Here is a 25065-nt window from a genome sequence, read left to right on the forward strand (position 1 = left end):
GTGTCATTTCCAAACAGCATTAAACATCTAAGTTCTGGGAACAGCAATAAAAAACGTAGAGTCATTACATCCACAGTCAGAGCAAGATTAAATTTTTTTTTAAACATTCCCTGCTGTTAAGGCTTTTAATATTTATAGTGTTTGTAAATTCCAAAGTAAACAGCCGCTGCTTCCTATGAATGATGCATTTACAAATGACATTTAATCCCATATAAATTGCTCCTTTTCCTAATTTTGTTTGATCTTTCAACATTAGTGAGCTGGAGTTTATAAAATGTATGTCACAACATTTATAAAAACTTTAATGCTGCGACTCTTAACTGTTTTATCCGACGTTCATGTTCAGAATGAACTTCATTTAAATTTAGATCTGTGGTTAAAATAAGCAGCAGATCCATGTTGTGTAGTGAATTAACAGCTGCAGCTAAACTTCGACTTTCTAGCCACCGAGTTGGAGATGCTGGGGATTGAACCCAGGACCTCATACATGCAAAGCATGCGCTCTACCACTGAGCTACATCCCCTCCTGAAGAAACCTCAATCATAACTTCCTAATACCTATCTCTGCCAGTAGGCGGCAATAACATTGACAGCATAAAAGAAGAAAGTGAGAATATTGCTATACTGCTTACCCTTTATTTTATATCTGCCTGCTTGCACCAGATTACTGTTTTTTAAGGTTTTGTTTTAAGATATTTGACAATTTCTTAATATTTTTGTTTTTAAGCACCCCAGTAGTCTATTTCTTAGACATGTTTAATGAAAAGCTTAGCTGGGGATTAAACCCAGGATGTCATCCAAGCAAAGCAGGCTCTCTGTGCTGGGTCCCTTCTCTGTAAACCAGTAATTTGATTGATTACAAAGTGTTTTTGTTCTGACAGATGAATTATGGCATTTATTTTTACTCTTTTACCACTTTGATAACTTCTGAAGTTGGTTTGAACTGGGTTTTATTTAGATGCATCAGAGTATTTGAAGTTAAATACAATTGCAGAACTAAATTATTTAGATTTTGAATAGTCACACCATGTATCATTTCCCTTTCACTTCATTATAAATCACATAAAACCCCAATAAAATACATTAAAGCTTGTTTTTGCAGTGTGACAAAATGTGAAAACAGATGTGAATATGCAAGACAAACAAGGAACAACACGTTATAGCTCTTCTGGTCTAGACTTGTTCACATATCAACAGAATAGCACAATCTTTTGTAACAGGTTGGAAAGTAAACACATTTACCATGAAATAAAGGTTTCTAGTCATAGAGATTTCCCCTGGTTTCAAATATCCAACAACAACACTGCAGTCTTTATTCTTTTACTCAGCGAGTTTCACAACCATTCACACCTTGAAGTGTGATCAGCATGTTGGCATTTTCTGTAACATCCCACAAGGGGCAACAACTTCAATGCAATGTAACTTAAACCAGCCTGTTTCTGTCAAAATATACAAAACAAGAATTTCTATATCATGATCACAACTGAGGTGGCCTTTTCATGACTTCAAAAAGTAACATTTCTTTTGTTTTAATTATTCCATAAAGACATTCAATCTTTTTTATAAGCAGATTTTCCTTAGTTTCATTTTCTGACCATATTTCCCTCAATTAAATTTTGTAAACTTAGGGAAATGATTAATAAATTATCATGAAATCCAGAGTGCTATTTCACCCTCACGCTTTACCAAAGAAAATTTGTAATTTATGTCTGCAGTTTGTGTGGATTGCTGATCCTAAGGAATTTGGCACTGCATTTAAAATTAAGGTAATCACATTTTATGAAAGCAGTGGTAATCACTAATGCGTCTACTTTATTATAGCAATTAACGTGGGGACTTATAGTATTTCTTTGAAAGCTTTGCCTAAAACCTCTTAGCGTTAAGCAGAAGCAGTCACATCTTGGATAAATTTTAAGCTGGCACTCTTTAGGCGATTCCTGGATGTGTCCCTTCATAGAAGCGGATTGTTAGCACATTATATCACCTCTAATCCTCTCTCTTTCCTTTCCATCTCCCTCTTTCATCCTTTTCCTCTCATTTTCACTCCTCTCAAGCCACAGCACTGACTCACAGTAACCTCTAGCATATTTTTGCCACGTTACACGTATCTCATATGTGTGTCCTCCATACATGACTCATGACTATCTCTTTTTGCACATTTTCCCCTCTCTGTCTCTCTGTGCTGAGATGTCAGAGGGCCATATGAATGTGTGGTCTGAGCCAATGCAATTTTCTCTCATGAGTTTCACTTTTTCTTCAATCAAACCCCACTTCACAGCGTGCGCAATTCTCCATCAAGCCACGGCAGATTCCCTCTCTCTTCTCCAGCTGTCTAATTACTTTCTCCTCCTCCAACTCCTCCTGTTTTGTCTCTTTTCAGGATAGTTCTTTGCCGTTACGGCTCCCCCTCCTCCGTTTTATTTTATCTAATTTCCTCTATCCTTTCATCTGTTTTATCTCTCTTGTATTACCACAAATTCATGATGTTTTAACCTAGATTTATTGCGCTTCATTTTATTATCTAGTTGTAGTCTTTATTTCAAATTAAACTCCCTATAACCCAAAGTCACTTTGTTAGTCTGAAACTGGAAAACATTGACTCGTTGTCCTTAATGTTTAAAATAAATGACAAGCGAGAAGTTGTTAATTGGTTGTTTCATAAATATTAGAAAAATATGCAGTAACGCGCCATTTTACTTGGCACACTTGTTCAATTGCTTGTTAAAACAAAGCAGATTGGCCAATCACATGGTGAAAATGGTCTATTGAAGTTCAAACTGACCATCAAACTGAGGGAGGGAAAAACAAGTGATTCCGATAGATAGCAGTTTCTTGTCTATAAATAAAAATGAAAAAAAAAAATCCTCACTGTCTGAAGATAAATCAGACCAAATTGATCTTGTTTTATGCTGGTTAGTTGAAACTACGCTGGGAGCAATCTTTGTTTTAGGACTACACCAAATCCAAACATGCTGTTCTGTTGTCAGACATATTTGAAACATTGAGCCTTTCTACCATTGTTCACCAATCAGCTAATCCCAAATAGATTAATAGATGTGTATATTTTCTTATGACCTCTAGTGTTCCCTAACTACACTTTGTAAAATCTCTGAAGATTAATGCTAACCTTTTTGATATTTTATGTCAGTTGTAGTTTCGCTAAATTATGTTACACTGACAAGATGGCATAAGAATCATAGGATCTGGTTCAAACAATGGTAAAGAGTTAGGAATTTACCACATCAATGGATGTTGAATTTAGTTTCCTTTGTATGAAGGCCAAGAAAAACACTTCTAATATAAAAAGCTAATATAAATCTATTTAAGACCTATTATTAGTTGAATTTTGTAGATTTAGATGACATAACAACCAAAAGATTATATTGTTTATAATACTTCAGTTTACTGAAATACAGACCTGTCTTAGGAAGATTTACTTCCACATTTTTTTAGATAAGTGTATCCTTCCTTCTACCCACCCCCCATTGATTGTCATAGCATAATTTGCACCCTGCCTGACATTATTCGGACATTATCTGAAGGAGTCAAATACCTGGATGCAAATACCAATGATAGACTTTAGCTAGTCAGCTCATGAATGTCAAGTGCTAATGTGTGAATGGGCTGCTGTGGACTATTCAAAACGATTTTAATGAGCTGACGAGGGTTATCTCCTGGCACTTTGGAAGACTAACAGATACAATCAGTTATATCCAACTCTAAAGAATCCAGTTTGATCCTAATTCACAGCAAATCAACCCATTTCATTCCAGTACATCACAATCATGTCGTCACAGAGATCCAATTCACTTTAGACTTTAAAGCTACATGGTCAAATTGAGTTTAATGTAATTATTTTGTCCAAAAGATTTTATAGTTCAATCTTAGGAAAGAAGGATTCTCATATTGATTAGTTGTTTTCAGTCATCAAAATTATTAAACTTTTTATTTAGATGTATGAGATTTGATCCCAAGAACGGACAACACTATAACAACTTGTAAAAAGTAATACTTTATATACACCATCATTAGATTCTACACTCCACTTTTCCAAATGATGTATTTAAGATTTGGATTAATTACTCATGAAGCAAGTCTGTAAGACTCTAAAACTTTTGTCATTTAACAAAAAATACAATAAATACAGCTCTGGAAGTGGAGCGTTACGACTTTAGTCATGCTGCTCCACTTGATATATGAAACTTTATTAGAAACTGGTTTGTGTTTATTTAGAATATAATGAACACAGAGGTGAAAAAGAAAGGAAGAAAGATGGAGAAAATGTTTAAAGGGAAAGACTGAGATTGTATTAGAGGAGAGAAAGAAACATAGAGTCAATACCCTAACATTCTGCCTCTGAACCTGCGAAAAGAGAAAAAACAAAACCAAGAAACCACAATAATAAACATATATAATAATAACAATTATAACCTTTCTGAAAAGTACACAGTACAAGGTAATACAAGATGGTTTTAGTGGGAACTGCAGCCTAACTTGAGAGTGCATCTGACAACCCAAGTGTGGAAAATGTTCTTCTAGCCTTTAAACTTAACTGAAGAGAGAAAAAAAATGCTGGTATTCTGGTGTGTGTTAAACTTTGCAATGTTGCCACATCATAATGCTTTGGAGTAGGATAAAGGAAGAAACACTGAAACAGTATCATGTGGATACCATGTGTTTGTTGTAGTTTTAAAATTTCTAAATTGTTTGTTTGTTATTTTCTTTGACCATTTTTGACATCTATTAAATATGGATGAGTAGAGTTTTTAGGCTCCAACACATATCAATAGGAATTAAGTGAGACTTTTGGTGACAGTTGATGCTGGGCATTAAAGCAGGACGTACATGCAAAGCTTATACTCCTCCACTGAGCTACAAGCCCTTTGGCATAGGTGTCATCATAAAACATTGAGTGAACTACTGTTGCATTTTCAGTCCTTTTTAATAGGAAATCCACTTGCACCATCAAAAGCGCTTTTCACTTGTCAACTTTGCTGTCGGTTAACGCTGGTTCCGACTATTTGATGAATAAATATTTACATCATTACTTGCGTCATCATGTGTTGTCACGGTTACTGTGTTCCAACATCTTTAGGAGAGTGGATTCAGCAACATCTTTGCTGAATCCACTCCTAAACTTGAACCTTTTTATTTCATCTTGAGTGAATCCTCATCCTGGGAGGTGCTGATTAACGCCGTTCTTTTTTACAGCTCCGTGTTAAATCATAATTCCACTTTTCAACCAGCCGCTTCCCTTTCATCTGCTGTTGCAGCCACACACCGGCAGACATTTACCTCGGATTGTCTTCTCACTCTCATTTGGTTAATTTTCTATCACAGCGAGCTAGTTCGGCTCAGTGTGTGGTTGCACAGAGGCAAATCCCTACCCAGACCTGCTTATACACACACACAAACACCCCTACTGTATGCTTGGCTAGAAATCAAGGAGAACGAGGGGTTTTTTCTTACTAACAGTAATTAAATTATTTGTTGCGTGCACATTCGGTCAGTGCTGAGGTTAGACTGTTCACACCTCTGCATTAACAGAACAGCAGGTGGTCACACAGATGGAGAGCAGCGTCTCTGTTTGCACCAGATTTCAGCCTGTCGCTGAAACTGGATGGCTGCTCTGCGTCATGACAAACATCCACATGTCCTCTTCTCACCTGTGTCAACGCCTCAGCTGTCCGTCAGTCTGTTTTGTCTTTCATATTTTCTGCTTGGCACACAAGAAAATATACATTAGAGATCTAGAATATAGCTAAGGAGATAAGAGAGAGGCTGTCTGACACATGGTGAGGTGTCAGTCGTAGTTCAGCTGGCAAAGGAAGCAGCTTCAATTTGGTTCCTGCTTTACACTGGGGACGGGACAGATGGTTGGTATAGAGAGAAACTAAAATGTTTCTCAAAGAGACTGACAGCTATAAAACATCCAGAAGGTGTAGCTTAAGTGTCTGTCTGCTATTCTCTATTTACGTGAGCCTGTCTATTTCAAGCTCACGTAAATAGTCTTTTGGTTTTAAGATTTATGAGGCAAAATGTCAAAAAATTAAAAAAATCTGAAGTATTATGAGGTTTATTGTTTTGAAAAACTGAAGGAAAATTGAAAAATCTTTTTTGTCATTTGCTTACAAAAAGAAAATATTAGTAGGCTGGGTGGTAAGCTAGGTTCCTACTTCTATTTGGATGCTGCAGTGTTATTCAAAGGTATTCACACTGCCTTTATTTTTTTCACACATTTTGTCATTTTCCATCACCAACATTTAGCATAATTTATTGATATTTTATGTAATAGAGCAACACAAAGCAGCCCAAAATTGAGGATAAATTGTTTCTTAAAAACATATTAACTAATTAAAACCCAATTTACTTTGACAATTTGCTACTGCAATAAGAAATGAATCTATGTTAAAGGGGACATATTATGCGACATCGCATTTTGCACATTTTTGTAAATTTTTGTACTTCCATTTGGGTTTCAACCCCTTCTGAAAACGACCCAAGTGCTTAAAAAACCATCCAGCCGGTTTTTGGCAATAAGTTCATGTTTTTTGGTGTCCAGAAAATGAGCCATTTCCAAAACATCTGGAATATAACGTCACAAATCCGCAGGTACTCCCCCTCACCTAATAACCCCAGCGAATCCCAGCCTCTTACCTATCAACCCCTGCTGAGCTCCAGCACATTTGGTCAGCTGATTTTACTGCTGTATGTGCTGTCCACTGACTGTTGGAAAAGAAAAATGGTTTGTTGTTGACTTCCAATTCTGAAAGCACCTGCTGCATTCTTGTTGATTGTGCAGGAGGTTCCGCTTCTATTTTTTTCTTTGCAAAGATGTACAGTTGTATAAAGCATCTGTTTACAGCCATTTTTACATGCAAGTGTAAACGTTGAGTTGGGGGTGTGGCCAGCAGCACATCATTTGGATTTAAAGTGACAAAACACCTTAAAGCAGCTCATTCTGAAAGGAGCTCAAAATAGGCAGAACTGACCATATTTCTAAAAATTTCATTATCTAAAAACAATTTTGTGCAATAAATGTAATGAACATGTTTAGTATCGCCCCAAAGTTATATTCTAACATGTTCAAGGAAGCATAATAGGTCACTTTTAAGATCCTTTACACATGGATAGCATGAGAGCCAGTCCATGTGGACAGTCACACTGCTCTCTGATTTTTGTGATTCCTCCGTTTTCTTCAGGATTATTATTGAAACTCACTTTGTCCAAATCTTCTGTTTAACTTCTCTTTTAATTGTGCTGAGCCCCTTGTTTTACTTATATCAACATCTCAAATACTAACATACAATCCACTGTGATCTTTTGTTGATTCTTCTAGGTAGAGTTTGTAGACATCCGGTGGTTTTATTAAAACAGAAATTTCCTCTGTTAAATTAAAATACTTTCCATGCTTCTGTGTGGCTGATATTTTCTGTAATTTTCACCGCTCTCTGATCCCTCTGTGCAACTCACTCCTCTTTCATGTGGCTTCTTGATATCAAGCATACTTCTATCTTCTTTTTCCAAGTGCTTCAAAGAAGGCAGACAGCTGTCCTCACTTAGTCTCCGTGTCCTTTTCTGCCCTGAAATGCATTTTTTACCAGATAAGCTAAGCTAGTTCATCTCACCATTACATTTTACAGTTTGCTTTAAGAGCAAAAAAGTAACTTAGAAATCACGTCCGAAAGTATTCATATGTAAAACGTCTCTATAATAAAGGAGTGGTAAGAATGTTGCTGATGCCAATTTTCTTCTAGCTTTGAGAGAAAAACAGGATCCAGTACGATAATAAAACCCAGATTTTTCAATACTCATAACAAATTTGCTATGTGTTTCTGTGTTGTAGTTCTCACAATTATTCATTATCACTATTAAAGCATCAATAACTCAACAATAAATAAATATATGTATATACAGCCCTGGACAAAATTAAGAGACCACTTAAAATGATCAGTTTCTCTGATTTTACTCTTTATTGGTATATGTTTGAGTAAATTGAACATTGTTCTTTTATTCTATGAACTACTGACAACATGTCTCCGAAATTCCAAGGAAAAATGTGACACTTATTTGCAGAAAATGAGAAATGGTCAAAATAACAAAAAAAAGAGGCAGTGCTTTCAGACCTCAAATAATGTAAAGCGAACAAGTTCATATTAATTTAGAAACAACAATACTAATGTTTGAACTCAATAAGATTTCAGAAATCAATATTTAGTGGAATAACCAGGAGGTTTTCTATGAGGTTCAGTGCAGTGGGTTCTTAAGTTTTTACCAGAGCTGTATATACAATATTGCTTGTTGAAAGAACCACCACTGTAATCCATCAGAAGCTGCATTCAGGCTCCTTTATGTTAGTTTCTATACAAGCTACTCAATTAAAAAAAGACTCAATATTACTTTGAGGCCATCTGACAAACTGCTTCTACAAGACTAGATTTTGAGAAGTACATTGTGACAATATTCCTCTTATGTTTGCTACGCAGCTTTTTACATGTTTCCACTGGTAATTTGATGGTTTGTTTTTGATAATGATCTCAACATAATCTTGAGCCCCTCCACAGATTATTAATTTCAATACAGGACTTGGCTACTCCACCCACTTCCAGCTGGAAAAATACATGTTTGCAAAATTAAAAGATCTTTTTAAACATAAGTTTACTTTTTCAAAGCTAAACAAAATGCAATTTTTGGAAGGATTTGAATGTAATATGAGAGAGATTCTAGAAACGGCTAATAAACCTTGCAGAGATTTGTTCAGAAAATAAATAAAACTCAAACCTCTTGGAGCATTATGTTACCTTTAAGTAATCAGATAAAGCTTTGCATTATTTGTAAGCAGGTCCCCTTGTTCAACTCTCTCTGAATGATATCTTGTTCTGCCTCTCCTTTGACAGCCAGATGAAAGAGCTTTTTCTTCCCTCATCTTCAAGTCCTTTTCAGCCGTCTGTCTGAATTAATGCTCACTGCGACCGCATCACTTTAACAGAAGTGACTCTGAAGCAATTAGGTCACACAGCCGCTGGTGTGGCGAGGGCCCTTGTTTCAGACCAGATGATCAATGTCCTATTTGTCATCATCTCAAACGGCATCAATGCGCCATTCATCATTAATATTTACACAGACATGCTGACAAGCGAGGACACAGTGGATGTTGTCAGTGTCATTGTAGGGGGGAAAAAATGTTGATGTCAGCGGGAAATTCCACAGACGGCACATCTTTTATGTTAAAGCACATTTTGAAGTTTGCACCGATTAGGGGTTTGGCCTCAGTGTCGAATAAACATACGGGCACAAGAATGCATAATACAGCAAGGATCACAAGTCCTTTTAGGAACCTCACGCTCCTTTAAAATCTTCACACAATGTACTGTTGAGTGGTTTATGTTGCCTAGAGGCATGTTTTTGTTGCATTTAATTTCCCACAGTATTATTACACCTCAATGTTCAGAGTTTTGTACCTCTGGTAAGGCACACCACCTCAAGGCGATGGAAATAAGTTTTTGTGAAATTGAGGAACTTATTTTTAATTTTGGAAACTTTTCCAATGTTGATGGAAATGCTTTGTAGAACTACATTTTTCTACAGCTGTAAAACTTTAGAGTGCTTGCTGTGCATAGAAACTGTATCTTTTGCTCAATCTTCTTTGATTTAATGGTCTGTGAACGAAATCTTAAATATTGGCCATTCTAAAACATTAATATAATTTTGTTCTAAACCAAGCTTTGTATCTCTTGTTGTATGTTTAGGGTAGTTTTGCTGGAAGGTGAGCCTCTTTGCCCAATCACAAGCCTCCTGTAGCCTCTAGCAGGTTTCCTCCCTGCTAAATATGCTAAGTAAATTAATCTTCCATCAACTCCAACCAGCTTCCATGTACTTGCTGGAGAAAAGCATTCCCACTTTCACCATGTTTTGAGATGTGGGTGTTGTGTTTACGGGTAGTTTTAGTTGCACACCATGTGGCATTTTGTACATTGGCCACATTGTTTAATTTTGGTTTCGTCTGACCAGAACACTTTCTTTCAAAGTGTTCTTGTGAAGCAAACTGTACGTCTTATAGCTTTCTTTCAACAATGGCTGTCTTCTTGCCACTTTTCTATGAAATTTGTGGAGTGCACAGCTAATACTCGTCCTGTCTTGCTGTTTTCCATTTCAGATGATGGATTGAACAGTGTTCGGAAAGATGTTCAAGCTTGGGATTTTGTTTTCTAACCTAACACCTTAAAGCAGCCTTGGGCCTTTAATTACCCAAACAAAGATAACATCATGGAATTTGCTAAAGTTTGCGAGAAGCTTTCACCAGGATTCCCATCATTATCCCGAACACAGTCCATTATCCTTATCACCAGTACTTATCTCTGAGTGAAAACAAGCTTCCTCTTCTTGTACAGCTTTAGCGTCATTACTAAAGACAAAGAAGCTCACGTTAAAACGGCTAATGGTCATGAGGATGAAGCACTTGTCCTAAATCACAGATAAAAGAAAGCATTACTGTGTGTTCGTCGAGGAGAGTGTGAGCTGAGAGGAAGAACACTACCTCTTATATAAAGCAAGTAATCTGATTATCCTCCATTTCACAGGCAAAAGTAAAAGCCTCATGGATAATGGGCAAAACAAATACAGCTGGAAATGTGTATACGTTGGGCTTTTAGAGCTGTGGGTGGTCAGAGCCAAATGCATTTTACCTGTACGTGCTTCAAGAAATAACACTCCACAAAATATATCACATTGGAATAATCTGAGACTTTAACATCTAAATATTTAATTTGTTCACCAGCCAACTCTTTAACTTTATCTGCAGTTTGCTGCTAAGCAGGCAGCATAAATATAGATTGTCTGAATGCGTTTACTGCTTCGATCAGCTTTCTACTGCTGCTGTAAACATAAAAATGAAATAATTTAAAAGTAGGACTGAAACATGATGGTGGATGATGCTTAAATGGGTGATTTTATTTTTTGTTTTACGTTTCTGCTTACAACTTGACCACACTCTGCTAAGCTGACATGTTTAAATATTTATTGAACAGCATCAGATCAGATGAAAATGTTCTTTATGACCAATTATTGCATAAAAACAAACATTAAAGACTAGAAACAGAGGTATTTATGCACAAAATAACCAAAGGGAACTAGCAAAATAAAAGATCAACAAATAAGTACAAATTAAAATCAATACTTTAAGTCAAAACAGAACAGAAACTATTTAATTGCTTAACATATGTAGGTTAGGATACTTTTTTCAGGTGATATTTAGAAAGTACTATTATTCAAACCGCTCCAGAGGTTAGCAATAGTGTAAACATGAAGTGTTTAAAATAGAAAATTAAAATTAAAATTACAGACATTCACGAGTAATTATTCTGATATTTAAGCAAACACTTTTTGTTTACTGTAACTCCAGCATCATTGGGATTTTTGTCATAAACATTCTCAGCACATTAATTTAGCTCTTAACATGTTGGGACAGCCATTATTCTGTCATGCAGCAACAGTATTCAGTCAGAGGCCTTTTTAGATTTGCTTCAAGACTGACTGCTACTGGAACATCATCCTCCACAACAACTCTTTGAAGATACTTCGATGAAATGAGTTACATTTAATTTCCCTTTGGGATAAATAAAGTACTTTTTAATTGAACTGACTTAGTGCTCCCTAACAGCTTTAGAATAGATTTAGTGGCACTATCAGCCTATATTAGCAGGATTTTGGACAGAAAAGTGGCAGAAATGGAATGGGGGAAGACATTCAGCAAAGGTCCTGAGGTCAGAAGTCCAACCCTGAACAGCTGCATCGACGACTAATAGCCTCCATCTATGGGGCAACAAACACAGAGGTTCTACCATTCTGCCACATGCAGCCTTGCTTGTTAGTTTTCCTTATTTGAAATGTCATTTGCATGTAAAAAAGAAATGTAAATGCACCTGAACACGTCTGTTTCTGCATTAATGTTTGCAGGGCTTGAATAATTATTATTTAATCACACTTTAAATGCAGCAATTTAGAAAAACATGATTGCGTACAGGAGGTGTGTTACACGTGCGGCTACATTTCTGTCTCTAATGAGATACTAGCGCCACCCGACATGCTAACCTTAACATGCATAGCAGGGTTTACACAGGCTAACACATGGAGGAAAACCTAATGAGATTCAGGAACACCATTAGACTTGCAGATCAGGGTTAGGTCACTTGCTCCGGCTCTTGATTTAATGAATGTTTCATCGCTAATCAGAGCAAAAAGGGGGGACAAAACACTGAGAATGTGGGGAGAGCGGTTTAGGAAGGCTCCTGGATGTAATTGATTTTTGTTGTTTTTCAATCTTACCTGACTTAAATACACACTATTAACCAACCGAGCAGAGATTGGGAAGAAGATATCCACAGGAGGATTAAACAGATAAATCCCCAGAAGTGAAACATATAGCCTTGCTGCTTTATCGCTCTCTGCCGAACACACTCATGAGGATTGACTGCTCTCCCTCTTTAAAGCATCACTTTTCAGTATTTAAACAACTGGGAGATATAAAACATCTCTTTTTTCCCTTCCATTTACTCGCCCTCTATAGCGCATCCTCAGACGCTCGTAAACACAAGCAGACTCGGTGGTCTAATTACGAACATTGCTAACGGTGTGGTCTGTCATCCATCACCCAGCTCACCCATCCGTCTTCCCTCTATCTCGTCTTATCCTCCTGGTTTTTCTCCATGTGTTTATTCCAGCTCCGATGGCTCCTTCTCGCTACTATCCTTCTTTCCGACTTTACTGACATTATCGTAGAGACCGGTAATTAATTTCCTCTAACTTTTTTTTCTGATCTAATCCCTCTCCCAAGAAGAAAACTTAAAGTTTCTCTTTCTTCATGCTAGATGTTTCACTGCTTTATTGCTGTCAGAAATTAAACCATAGTCAGCAGTGTTAGTTTAGTACACAAAAATTAATTTGTGTAATTTTAAAAAAGTATTTGTTCTTTTTGTTGACTTTTTGTGAGTGTTTTGTGCAATTATTCCCTCTTGGATGCTGTGCAGCTGTAAAGATTACGTTTTTGCTTTCGGACGGCTGTGACGATGTGTAACCATGGTAACAAGGTTTTGTTTTTACAACAGCTGATTATCAAATCAAAAATATAAAATAACCCCTGAACTACAACCCCATATCTCAGAGGAGTTTAAAAAGAGAGTTGAAGGATGCAGAGGAAAGACAGAAGGCGGAAGTTCAAACTATCCCTTCCATTTAATTGCCAGACAGAGATTTAAAGAGGTGCGGCAAAAGCAAATGAGGTGGATTAGCAGTGCTTAACTGATGGTATCATTTAGGACATGTTACTGTGGGTTAGCATCTCTGCTGCCCAGAAATGGAGGTGTTAGCATATTACGATAGTCATACAGCAACAGTCCTCAGTCAGAGGCTTCTTCAGAGTCGTTGCAAGACTGACTGCTACTGGACTGACTGCTACACACACCATCCACAATAACTTTTTGAAGATAGTTGGATGATAAGATTTATGACAATGTTTAATTTCCCTTAGGCATATGTTGCTCTCACACATATACTGTATAAAGAATTTTTGATTTGAATACACAATCTGTATTGAGATCTGGGCTTTGACTAGGCCATTCCAGAACATTCTATTTGTCTTTAAGTGAAGCTTTTTGCTGTATGGTGGGTTTCCAGAGGCTGCTGCTGCAACCCCACACCATGATGCTGCCAACATTATTCCTCACAGTTGAGATGATGTATCTGTGGCGATAATCAGAGTTAATAAAACGAAACATAGCATCTTATGTGATGACCATGGAGAAAAGCTTTCATCTCATTGGACCACAGACCTTCTGGTCTACTAAACACCTTTAACGACCTTTAATGAAAAGCTTGCATAAAATCAAAACTCCTCCAGCTGCTTTAAGGATGTGGGTAAGGGTCAGATCCGAGATCAAAAGAGGAATTGACTGCAAAAAGCTCTAAAATAAGAACCTGGATTTCTAAAAGAGCTCTAAAATTAACTGATAACCACTGAAGCAAAGCTAAAACTGATGTATGTAATATCTATTGTGGGTTAAAAGATGAACAGCAGCAATCTGGGCTGTTGGGAGGCAGTCAAACTCTCTTTAAGACAAAAAGGAAATTACAATAGTTTATGCGATAAAAATGAAAAATATGACTCAGGTTTTGCTCTAGTTATTTCAAAAGACATTGTCCAGTCAAAACGAGTTCCTAACTTCCTAAGATTTAGCAGAGCAGACAAACCTACAGCCTCAGTGTGTCGTTTAATTTAATGGTTTTTATCGTCTGCCATGTTCAATCTTCTTCCCCAGCCAGTCAGATTGTGAGGACAGCCAGACCAGAGCCATACTCCTTATTTTTTTATTGATTGACTGAACTGGTGTGTTCTGAAGCAGGCCAAAGCGCAGACAGGTACTTGGGATTTCTGTCTGCACTTTTTAATGAATAAATAAGAAAACAGTGGACGAGGCATGGAGCATGAACCGAGAAACAGGAGGGGCAACAAAAAGATCAGGCAGGGAATGACAGAACCAGAGACAAGATGCATATTTACATTATAGAACGTGTTGTGTATATATATTGTAAAAATCTGTTTTTATTGTGACATAAGGAAAGCAATTTTAAGTTATATTATTTTTCGAATAATTATAACTTCTAGGGGACAAGATTAGTGTTTAATTATCGTGTTTTTTAACTTTAAAATTATTTCTTGGAATTCATTCTTATGTAAACTGATTCTAGCGCAGCTGTCTTATAAAGTTGGAAGGAATTAAGGGACATTTTTTAATCCGAAGGCGACTTTTTGACACATTGAAGTAGACATGCAATTCATTACTTATTAGCAAAGTTTAAATCTTCCTTTAACCTGTCTGAGTCTCACAGGGATCAATCAGAGGAGAACGAGCAAATACAAATCTTCCCCTCAGATGAAGCGCAGAGATGAAGGACTTCTGCAAATGTTGGCAGCTAATCCAAAAAGCTAACAGCACATGATAGATCAGATAGATGGTCCAGTCTACTAAAGGAATTTAACTTAGCTTAATTTCATCCAGACGCGGAGAGTGGGGATATTTTCATTTATTTTCCCCTGCTCTGCGTCCAACTTATCCTCCCTTCTGTCGACCTCCTGATCTTCTGCTCTCCCTCTGGCCTCATTAGTTATCCGCTGATGGCTCATTAACTATTAAGCAGCAGGAAAAAAGGGGAGGATGGACGAGCCGAGTTTATAAGGTTTCTGTCAAGCCTGCGATAATAAATGGACGCTGGGGATGAAAGCGGAAAAGTTATGGTTAGAAGAAGAAGAAAAAGTGGCCAGTTTGTCCTTTGAAGTAACAGATAAGCACAAACAACTGGATAAAATACATTCTAATAAATTATTTTACATAGAAAACATCAGAAGTTAATGAAATCTCTGCACACCAGGCATGTTTAAAAGTTTCATCAAGTGACTCTGAAGCCCTGAAATGACACTCCAGAAGATTATTTGGGTTGGTAAGGGTGTCAAATGTTGTTAAAGTATGTTGAATAATGCCGCCATCTGCTGGCCATATACAACAATCCTCCTAAGGAACACTTTTTGATGGACAAAGCACTAACTTTTTTCTTATCTGTATTTTTGTCCCTTCTTGGCTGCCGTTTGTTATCTCTGCCTGCTTTAGGGAAGGACTTCAGACACGGCTGCATAGACTATCAATACAACTTTTAGAAACCCTCTGTCTTAAGCTTTTGAAATATTTTGCACATAATTAAAAACTCTATGTGGCTAGCAATTGTCAACAGCACACATTTTATATATATCCTGTATGCAAAAATGGTTAAATTTCAAATATTTATTTATGAAACTCATCGATTATTCAGTTTCTCTGTAAATTTGATTATTGCATAAAACCAGAGGTGTGTAATAACTGGTTACATTTAATTAAGTTTTTGGGGAAAAAAATTATTTCTACTATACCATACTTTTTATTTTTACTTGGGTTATATTATTATTAAGTAGCACTACTCTAACCTAAATAAAATGTCTGGATTGCTCCACAAAGCATCCGACTGTGGATGAAATAAACTTCAATTATGTTTGCTTTTTTTCTATCTAATGTTTTCCCTTCACACAATTTTCCATTAAACCGCTTGTAAACATCACTTGAAATGCTATAATAATGATTTTTTGTGCCTTACCATCCTTGAGATGAGTGTCAATGTCATTTTTTATCATCTGTAAATCAGAATTAGGGGAAGTAAACACTCAGTGTGTGATTTTAACTTTTGAATTTAATTACTGGAATAAGTTAACTTTTTGATGATGTTTAAATTTACTGAAATACACCTGTAGTCATAGACATAGTTTCACTTGGTGGGCTCCAAAATATCAATAAAAAAGCATTACAATAGGAATGTCATGTTCATGTTGTCATGAATCATTGAGGCACAAAAAATGTCCCAAACTGACCAATGTTGTGCCCAACTGTCAACATAGCAAAGACCTAATTTTACATTAGAGCTTATGGAAACTTTCCTACAAGCAGTTTCTCATAAGTAGATGATGTGGTCCCTATTTCTTGCAAATATTGGAGTAAAAATAAGTGAAAAAGCAACAAAACTCCAAAGATTAATTCCTAAATATCACCAGAAGGTCTGGAGAATTACTGACGTTTAAACGACTTTAGAAAAAGTCGTTTAAACGTCAGTAAAATAAGACAGATTTGGATTTAAACTTTTTGCACAGATATATGCAGCATATCAAATTTTCTGATTTGATATGATTTCTGTGTGTTTGTGTCTCTGCAGACTCACTGATGTTGGGGACAGAGGTGGACCTGCAGCAGGTGGAGAACAGCGTTTTCGCCATGGAGACGGTGTTAAAGGCGTGGCTTCAGGAGCAGGGAGGAGAGAGGGAGCACCTCCACCTGCTGCTGCCCAGCCCCTCTGACAACCCGCTTCCAGGTCCGACTCAACGACCAGCACTCAGAACCGCACAAACTCAAACGTTAAACAAACTCAGTGAAATGTTCTGTCCCACCTGTGCAGTTTGTGTGAAGTGTGACATGCTGGAGCGTCTGATAAGCCCCGCCCTCATCCCCATGACCCCCAGCCTGGGCGTCAAGACAGAGAGCATTCGAGACTTCCTGCCGGCGGTCAAGGGCCCCGGAAATCAAAGCCCGACTCCTCAGAGGCTGAGAGTGATCAAGTAAGTGAAGGAGAGAAAAACAACAAACTCTGAGCCTCAGGATCTGCAATACAGAGTTCATATTGGTGCTTGAAATCCTTGAAAGTGCTTGAATTTTGGAAAGTGCTTAATATTCACACTGCACAGTTTTGTAATAAAGTGCAATGTAATATTTGTTTAAAAACTTAAACTGGGAAATGTTACTTACATTTAAAACCGAATCAAACGCCTAACAACAGATTTTTTTTCTCAGAGTCTGAATTTAAATCAAACCAAACTTCTCTTGTATTGGATGAGTTATAATTATCAAAATTATTTCTATTTGCTAAATGCCAGAAAACTTAGCAAGACAGTTTTTGTAACTTTCTTTGTTTAAGGTATTTTAACATTTAATTTGAGCAGGAAGGTCATGATTTTTTGTCTTAATGACTTATTGACTTGCATAATTGAAATAAAGGTTGACTTTCTTACACTAAACATTATTGAAATTTCAAAGCAATAAAATTTTGCTACATTTTAGTTTATCTTGTCCCTATCTTATAAGTTAATAATAGTAATAAATTATGTCATAAAATAGTAAATTTAAATTGTATTTTATAGTTAATTTGTATTGGTTTATCTCCAAAGTGTGGGACTGGAAAAGTTTGAAAATGCTTGGAAAGTGCTTCACTTTTACTGTAGGAAAAATGTACAAACCCTGGAAATATATTTTATTTTCTGTGGATGCTTCTTTTTAATTTCATCCCCCCAAAAACACAACATGAATGTCCTCTTTCCTCCTGTTTCTGCCATGTCCACTCTTCCTAATTTTGTGTCTGGCTTGATGAAACAGGAAGAGAAGAAACACGCGAGCCCTTTGCCGTCCGTGTGATGAAACCTCGCTCTAGTGAAATCTCTATGAATGCCTTCTTTCTGACTGTATGGAGCAGTGGAATATTTCTTAGATGAAACTCTCTCATCATGTTAGAGGATGCTTTGTTCTGCTCTGATGTTTGAAGGGTCTCAGAACGAGTGAAACCAAGTGGAAAAACTTCACAGGGGCTAAAAGACGTTTTCTGGACTGAGTTGTTTATGTCCTCCATGTGCTTTACATCCTTTTGTTCACGTTCTCCTACTTCAGGAAGTGGGAGAACACGAGAATGAGTTAACAGCCGAGACTGAAAACCATGAGATGTTTTTGTGAAGTTTTGATTTATAGATAACAGGTTCTACTGGAAGCAAACACAAAATGAAACACAGGGCCTTTTAATTAATTAAATTTTTCACATTTTGTCACATTAAAGCCACTAAATTCAGTGCTTTTTAGTTAGATTTTATGTGATGGATCAATACAATTGTGTGTATAATTGTGAAGTGGAATTAATTTCCTATTTCATTCTTAATTTAGGTTTTCAGCAAAGTTTTTTCTTTATTATTCCTTCATTTAACTTTGATTGGCTACAAACTATTGTCTGCTTCTCAATGCAATGAAATCAAGTTGTTGCAATTTTATGTTTTTTATGTAAGTAGTGAAAGTTATTTACTTATGATCTGCTTCAGACCCCCAAATGGAAGTGAGTTTACTTAAGTGGTTATCTCTAAGATTCTGTTTCCCAAACAAGTTTCTCAATATTTGCTGAAAATTCATAATTGCCTTTCATTTTATCTTAAAAGTGACAAAAAAAGAGTATAATATGATTTCTTTTACATGCTGAATGACATGAGCATATTTATGTATTCCTATTTTACTTTCTTTACTTCATGTAACTAACAATTATGACATACTTGTTATATAAAGGGCATTATAAGTAAAATGTATTATTATTATTGTTATTATTACTTGTAATTATTTTATATTTTTTATAAGACTTAGTTATGCTCAGATTTAATCCATATTCAAGAATTGGATCTGAAAGCTCTAATATTTTATATAGAAAAGCAGCAAACTTTTACTTCAAAATCTAACTGAACCAATTTGTCCTGTATTTGAATTATTAGTTTTGGATTTAAAATAAAATATTTTCCTTTTATTTTCTTTTGTTTCTCATATTCATGAGTATTTACTATACTGCTGCTTTGCGTACGTTTACGTCTGAGAACCGAACAACAGATACTTGACCGATGTTCAAGAGATGACGTCACCGACTCCTGTAAACACATGCCCACAAACACGCACACGCCCACAAACACGCACACGCCAACAGCACCACAAACTGATGCACACTTCTTCTAAGTCAAACACACCTTTGTGCCTTGACAACAGAAAGTAGAAACCGAGGTGTTTGGAGTGACGTAGGCCTGTTTCCATCAGTTATCCTGATTTGCATGGCGTTTGCATTTTTGGTGGAATTGCAGTTACGACATGTAAGTGTGTCTGTGTTCAGGAAAAAGTGTTTTACATAAATGAGTCACAGCATTAACCTACAGTTAAGGAAGTTCTCAGAAGAAATGAAAACTTTTCGCTGTGAAAGACGTCACCTCTGCAGTGATGTCGGTTCACATCAGGAGTATTTTTTAGCAACATCTAGTCACCAAACACTTCCGAATAAAAGACATTGATCGATAATGCAGCCATTCAAGGTTCCATTACTGATTCTGGGGCATTTGCTGCATGTTTTCCCTTCATCTGTCCCAGCCCATTTCCTATCTAACTCCTATGAATAAAGGCTACTAGTGCTATAAAAAAATCTAAAACAAAAACCTCGTATTTCCTTCAATCATTAATGCTTATAATCCCATCTGAGACTGTGTGTTTTGAAGGGTCCTGCATGCAGACGGGGTGTGTCAGAGTGTGCTGTACGGGCTGCCGCTGGTGATCAGGCCCACCACCTGCTGGCAGCTGGACTGGGACGAAATGGAGACCAACAACAGCCTTTTTCATGCACTCTGTCAGACACTGCGGGTGTGTAAACAATCTAACACTATTCTCCCACTGATGACAGCGAAATGTATCCAGCTGTGCAAAAAAAAAAATATTAATGTTGTTGTTGTTCTCAACCAGGGGTTGAGTTACTTAGAGACTATTAGTTTGAACATTAATAAAGTATTTTTTAATTTGAATTGCACCTAAAATTAGTGTAAATTTAGGTATGATGCTAATTTGAACCACCAGGCACTTAAGGAATGAAACAACGCTCAGTCTAATTGATGCTGCTATTTGTCAAACAAGACCTACAAACTTAGCCAAAATATGTTTTTAAATGATCTCTAATTTTTTCATCATTACAGTGTTTTAAATACTTTTTTGTATTATGAAGTCGGTTTACGAATTGAATTTCAACATGTAATTTTGAACAGCACTTGGTTTTTATCCTACAGTGTTTCAAATACAGCTAAATACTGAAACATTTATTTACTGTACTGTGCTAGAAACTTTTATTCCCTGTCTCACAACATGTACTTCTGTAATTGATTATTTATTCAACATTTTATTTATAATCAAAATCCATGTACAGAATTTACCATTGCTACAATTAAACCTAAGTTTGAGATATTTCTTAATAACATTTCTTAGTTGCCTTGTGTTGCCAAAAAGCTTCAAATACAAAATAAGAATTAACTTTTAGAAATTTTATCATGTTGTCTATCCAGATACATCAATTGTAGGAGACATTAATGAGACTGTATATGTCTTTTTACTGCATAATCTAGCTCAGAGTTAAGATTATTTACTGAGTTTATCAGCCAAATTTCAAACAGAGAAAGTTCAGACTTTGACTAGGCCCTGGGGAAGTCTTTATTTTGTTTTGGGGTATTTTTTGCTGTTGTGCATCTGGTCATTGTTCTCAAGGTGTCCGTACAATCTTAAACGTCTTGAATTTAACTCAGACTTTTACCTGACAGAAAAGTCCCGCAAGGAAAAAAAACCCATATAGTCCTGCTATGACAAAATTAAATACCTGTGGTTAATGAATTTCAGGCCAACTTGCATTTAAAAAAAATATTGAAGACATTTTAAGGCCTTAATTTTGGATGCATAAATTCAAGACGTTTAAAATTATATATATAACCTTGGTCAGGTCTTAAAGTTCATTCAAAAAAGTCTTAGAAAGTCTTACATTTGAGTTGGTAAAACCTGCAGTCATCTTGGTTCTGTTTTGTATTTATTCATTGTGTTCCTTTTCGTCAGCATGGTTTTGGTGGTGGGAACTTTCCCATGGAGGCAGTTGTTGCTGAGTTTCTTTCATTTTTTTGAATCATGATTATTTGAGCGTAGCTAAAGGAAGTGAGGCCTCTCATGCTTAAGACTTTGCTCCAGGTTCTTTTGTGACTTCATCGCCTTGTCAATACATTTTGGAGTCATTTTTGTTCCCCAGCCATTTCAGAGAGGTTTGTCACTGTTCTCACTGGGGGTCATTAAAATCCTTAGAAATCTTTGTAATCCTTTCCAGACTTTGATATATCAATGATTTTGTTTCTTACGTTGGCCAGCAGGGCGAAATGTGCTGCACACACATAAAACACAGAAACACAATAAAACATGCAACAGAAAAATGCTGCAACCACAGGAAACAGAAACAAAATGGAAAATTTTCCAAATAGCAACAGGAAGTATTAAATGCTGCAAACTTCCTCCACAAAACGGAAGTGCTCCAGACCACTAGGGGGAGTGTGGAGTAAGTTAACTACATAAATATGCTGCTGTTACATAATATTGTAAAAAGACAGCATGTTCGATAAAGACATGAAGCATAGCGTGCCTTTTCTTTCTTCCCCTACAAACTTTATACTGAGGTCTGGTCATATATGATTTGGTGGTTGACGCCACCTAGTGGTCTGGAGGACTTAAATCTTGTGACGCAACTTTTGCAAAGTTTTATAGTTTTGTTTTTGCTATTTGTGGCATTTTTATTACCAAAATTAAAATTTCACAGATAATTAATTGTTTAGCGTGAATTCATTTGACACATGGTTGATTTATTTTATCACCTTCATTTGCTGTGGATGCTTTTCACCAGTTCTCCATGTTTTTCTGTCCCACACTAAAATCCGATTTCTAATGCAGTATTTCCTTTGTCCGTCTTCAGAATCAAGACTTGTTCCTGCTGCTGAGGGTGGAACCTGATAAGAAATCCCCAGCTGGAGGTTCAGGTCTGTGTCTTAAAGACAAACACACAGTTTTTTACTTCATATCTTCACATCCTCTTATCGTACCTGTTACAGGTGTATATTCCCACTACATCCTCCAGCCATCTCCATCTCTTTCCCTCCTCCTGAAGCCCGTCGCCTCCAGAGAGCTGCTGCTGCCTTGCTCACTGCCCGTCTCAAATCAGGACCCCTCTCCTAATGCCATGCAGAGCATACAGGTTCAATAACATATGTTTAATGGAAGTTGCACTGGATAAAATATGTTTGTTGATTTAGTAGATTTTATTATAAAAGCTGACAAAAATGATGCCCTTCTTCTTGTTCCGGAACAATGAAAAAATGTTCTATTATTATTGAAAAGAAATTTTTAATTAAATACATGAAAATAGTCAATAAAAATCTGTGCTCTTCCTTCATAGCAACATATTCAAAGACTAGAGAGTGTAAAACTGGATGTAAAACTTTACATTTTATCAATACTTTTAATAGGTATTTATCTGGTAAGATTTTCGCAGCTTACATGCAAAAGTGAATAAAATGTATTTATTTGTTTATTTATTTGAGTTTATTTGGTAGGGACCAAATAAACTCCCTACCACTGAACAAACTGAACCAAACAGCAGTCCCATGTTTGCGTCAGTGCAATAACAACAGCTAATTCGCAGCACTTGTCCCTAGATGGGCTTTTAAAAAGTACCTCTAAAAGTTAAAATAATAATCATTTAAAATAGCACAGCATAATGTTGACGACATCTACAAACAAACAGTGAAACATGAAACATTAAAAATGGGTACAGTTCTGTTTTTGACGTAACCAGAGTTTTGTTTGTTTCTTAAACGTACTAAAACTGGTTACATATATAGATTTTTTTTATCTATATATGTATTAGTCCTCTAATTTAGGTAACCTACAGAACTTATTCATTCTAGTAGGGATAATGAGCTGTGATGAAGGAAAATATTCTAATTTATCATGATTTTATTATGCTTCTTCCTTTAATAATCATATCATGTATAAATTAATTGTTTATTTATGTTGTATATCAGTTTGTGGCTGTTGAAGGCCCTTTATAAATAATCTTTACTTTAAAAAATATGTCAGTTTTACTGGAATTGGTGTTTACTTAATTTATAGCTTCATAAAACCTAATATTTAGGTTAGACTAAGCCCACAGTTTCTAAAATGGTACGGTATATACATACAGGCACATTTTATGAGTATCTTGGACAATATTTACTGGAAAAGAAGGATTTTGTGCTGGTTCCTCTAAGGTTTTTGTGTTTTCTGTGCATCTCAGGGTTGCCTCTCTCAGCTGGATGAGGACTTTGTGTTGAACCCTCTCCTACTGAGCAGCAACCTGTACCAGCACCTCCGGAGCAGAGCGCTCCTCTCACAGCCGCGATACCCGTACAGGTCGGCCGCCTTATCTGCTCCCACAATAAAATCCACCTTAAACGTACACTGAGAGAGAGAAAGAGACGAGGAATGACAACATGAGGGGTTTATCGTGCATCTCTTTCTCTTTACTTCAGGCTTCAGTCGGTATCCGCCCACAGAGAGCAGCCGCAGGCGGCAGAAAGCAGCAGAAACGCAGTCGGCCGACAGCAGCGGCAGGTAAAGGCCAACAGCTGCTCCTCATGGAAATAATAGAGCAATGGAAATGTTGGCGCCGTGGTTCCAGAGCCATTACACATAAAAACTAGGACAGTTTATATTTAGCCTCTTTTAGGATAACTTCCTCCTCACTTCTTTAGTTCCTTAGTGACCCACTAGATGGCGGTGCAGAGTTCATACAGACAAGACAAAATAAAGTCCATATAAACAGTAAAACATAAAAGTTTCTTTGTGTTCTGGTTTTGTAGTCAAATACTGCAAACTATTTTTATTCTTTAATTTTGACTTTTGAGGTTGGATGTTGTCAGACTTAACGAGTAACATTTAGCATAATCTATTTGAATAAAATGCAAATTAATTTCCTAATGTTGTTTTTATTTATATTGTTAAATAAAGATGAAGCTACTTACAGCCAAAAAATAAAAACAAAAGAAACCCCCCAGGTTGACCTATTTTTAAATCCACTGAACTAAAACCAGTAGATTCAGACTCTTAAGAGGGACTTTTGGTTTTGTTTAATGCAACCAAATTTTAAGTGGGGAGGAGTTAATACATTTTCATATTTCCCGCTTCACATTCATTTACTTATTAGTTATTTAGTTATTTTTTATTTTTTATTATTCATTTAATGCATTTTTTATTGGATTTACTTATTTTATGTATTTTTTTAATTATTTGGTTTAGTTAATTTAATGCATTTTTTATTTTACTTATTTGTTTCTTTTTTTTACTCATATAACATATTTTTTAATCCACTTACTGATTTTATCAATTTATTTATTAATCTACTAATCAATGCACTATTTATTTTGTACTTGAGATCCGAAATCAAACACAGTTCATTTTTAAATGTAACTTATCTTCTTTTTAAGATGAATGCAACATGCTAAACAGTAAAACATTGGGATTTGATCTTTAGTTTTGCATTAAAAGTATAAAATGGCCCCAATTTTAAAACTCTAGAAACTGTTCTGCTGCGATGATGCATGTTTCTAGGATTAGATGTCACGCTCGGTTCTAAATCTTGAACATTAAGACAGAAAGTCCTGTTGAGTCAAACTAATTCTCTTTGAATCATTCTTTTATTGTATTTCAATATTTCCAGAGTGACTCATAACCACCAATAAAGCACAATGACAGAACAAGTCTGTGGTCAGGGTATTTGAAAAGCAAGCTTACTTAAAATAAAAACAGACTTACAACAAAAGTGATACTTCTC

At 36.2% G+C, this 25065-nt stretch overlaps 1 protein-coding gene and 1 non-coding gene across 2 annotated transcripts; one reads left to right on the forward strand and one right to left on the reverse strand.

Moving 5' to 3' along the window:
- Nucleotides 1-452: 452 nt before the first annotated feature.
- Nucleotides 453-524, reverse strand: trnaa-ugc (transfer RNA alanine (anticodon UGC)). The gene has a single exon. It is a non-coding gene; the product is annotated as a tRNA-Ala (tRNA).
- Nucleotides 525-16739: 16215 nt separating this feature from the next.
- Nucleotides 16740-17189, forward strand: m1ap (meiosis 1 associated protein). Its single transcript, XM_032583998.1, has 2 exons — nt 16740-16941; nt 17026-17189. The coding sequence occupies exons 1-2, from the start codon at nt 16794-16796 to the stop codon at nt 17187-17189; spliced, it is 312 nt and encodes a 103-aa protein (XP_032439889.1). The 5' UTR covers nt 16740-16793.
- Nucleotides 17190-25065: the final 7876 nt, after the last annotated feature.

The sequence above is a fragment of the Xiphophorus hellerii genome, chromosome 14 (assembly GCF_003331165.1).
Source record: "Xiphophorus hellerii strain 12219 chromosome 14, Xiphophorus_hellerii-4.1, whole genome shotgun sequence".
NCBI lineage: Eukaryota > Metazoa > Chordata > Actinopteri > Cyprinodontiformes > Poeciliidae > Xiphophorus > Xiphophorus hellerii.

Bases quoted from the DNA above. Each gene is read 5' to 3' on its own strand.
- m1ap (XM_032583998.1), top strand. From the start codon at position 16,794: ATGTTGGGGACAGAGGTGGACCTGCAGCAGGTGGAGAACAGCGTTTTC. The intron at 16,942-17,025 runs GTCCGACTCAAC...CCACCTGTGCAG, and splicing joins CTCTGACAACCCGCTTCCAG to TTTGTGTGAAGTGTGACATG.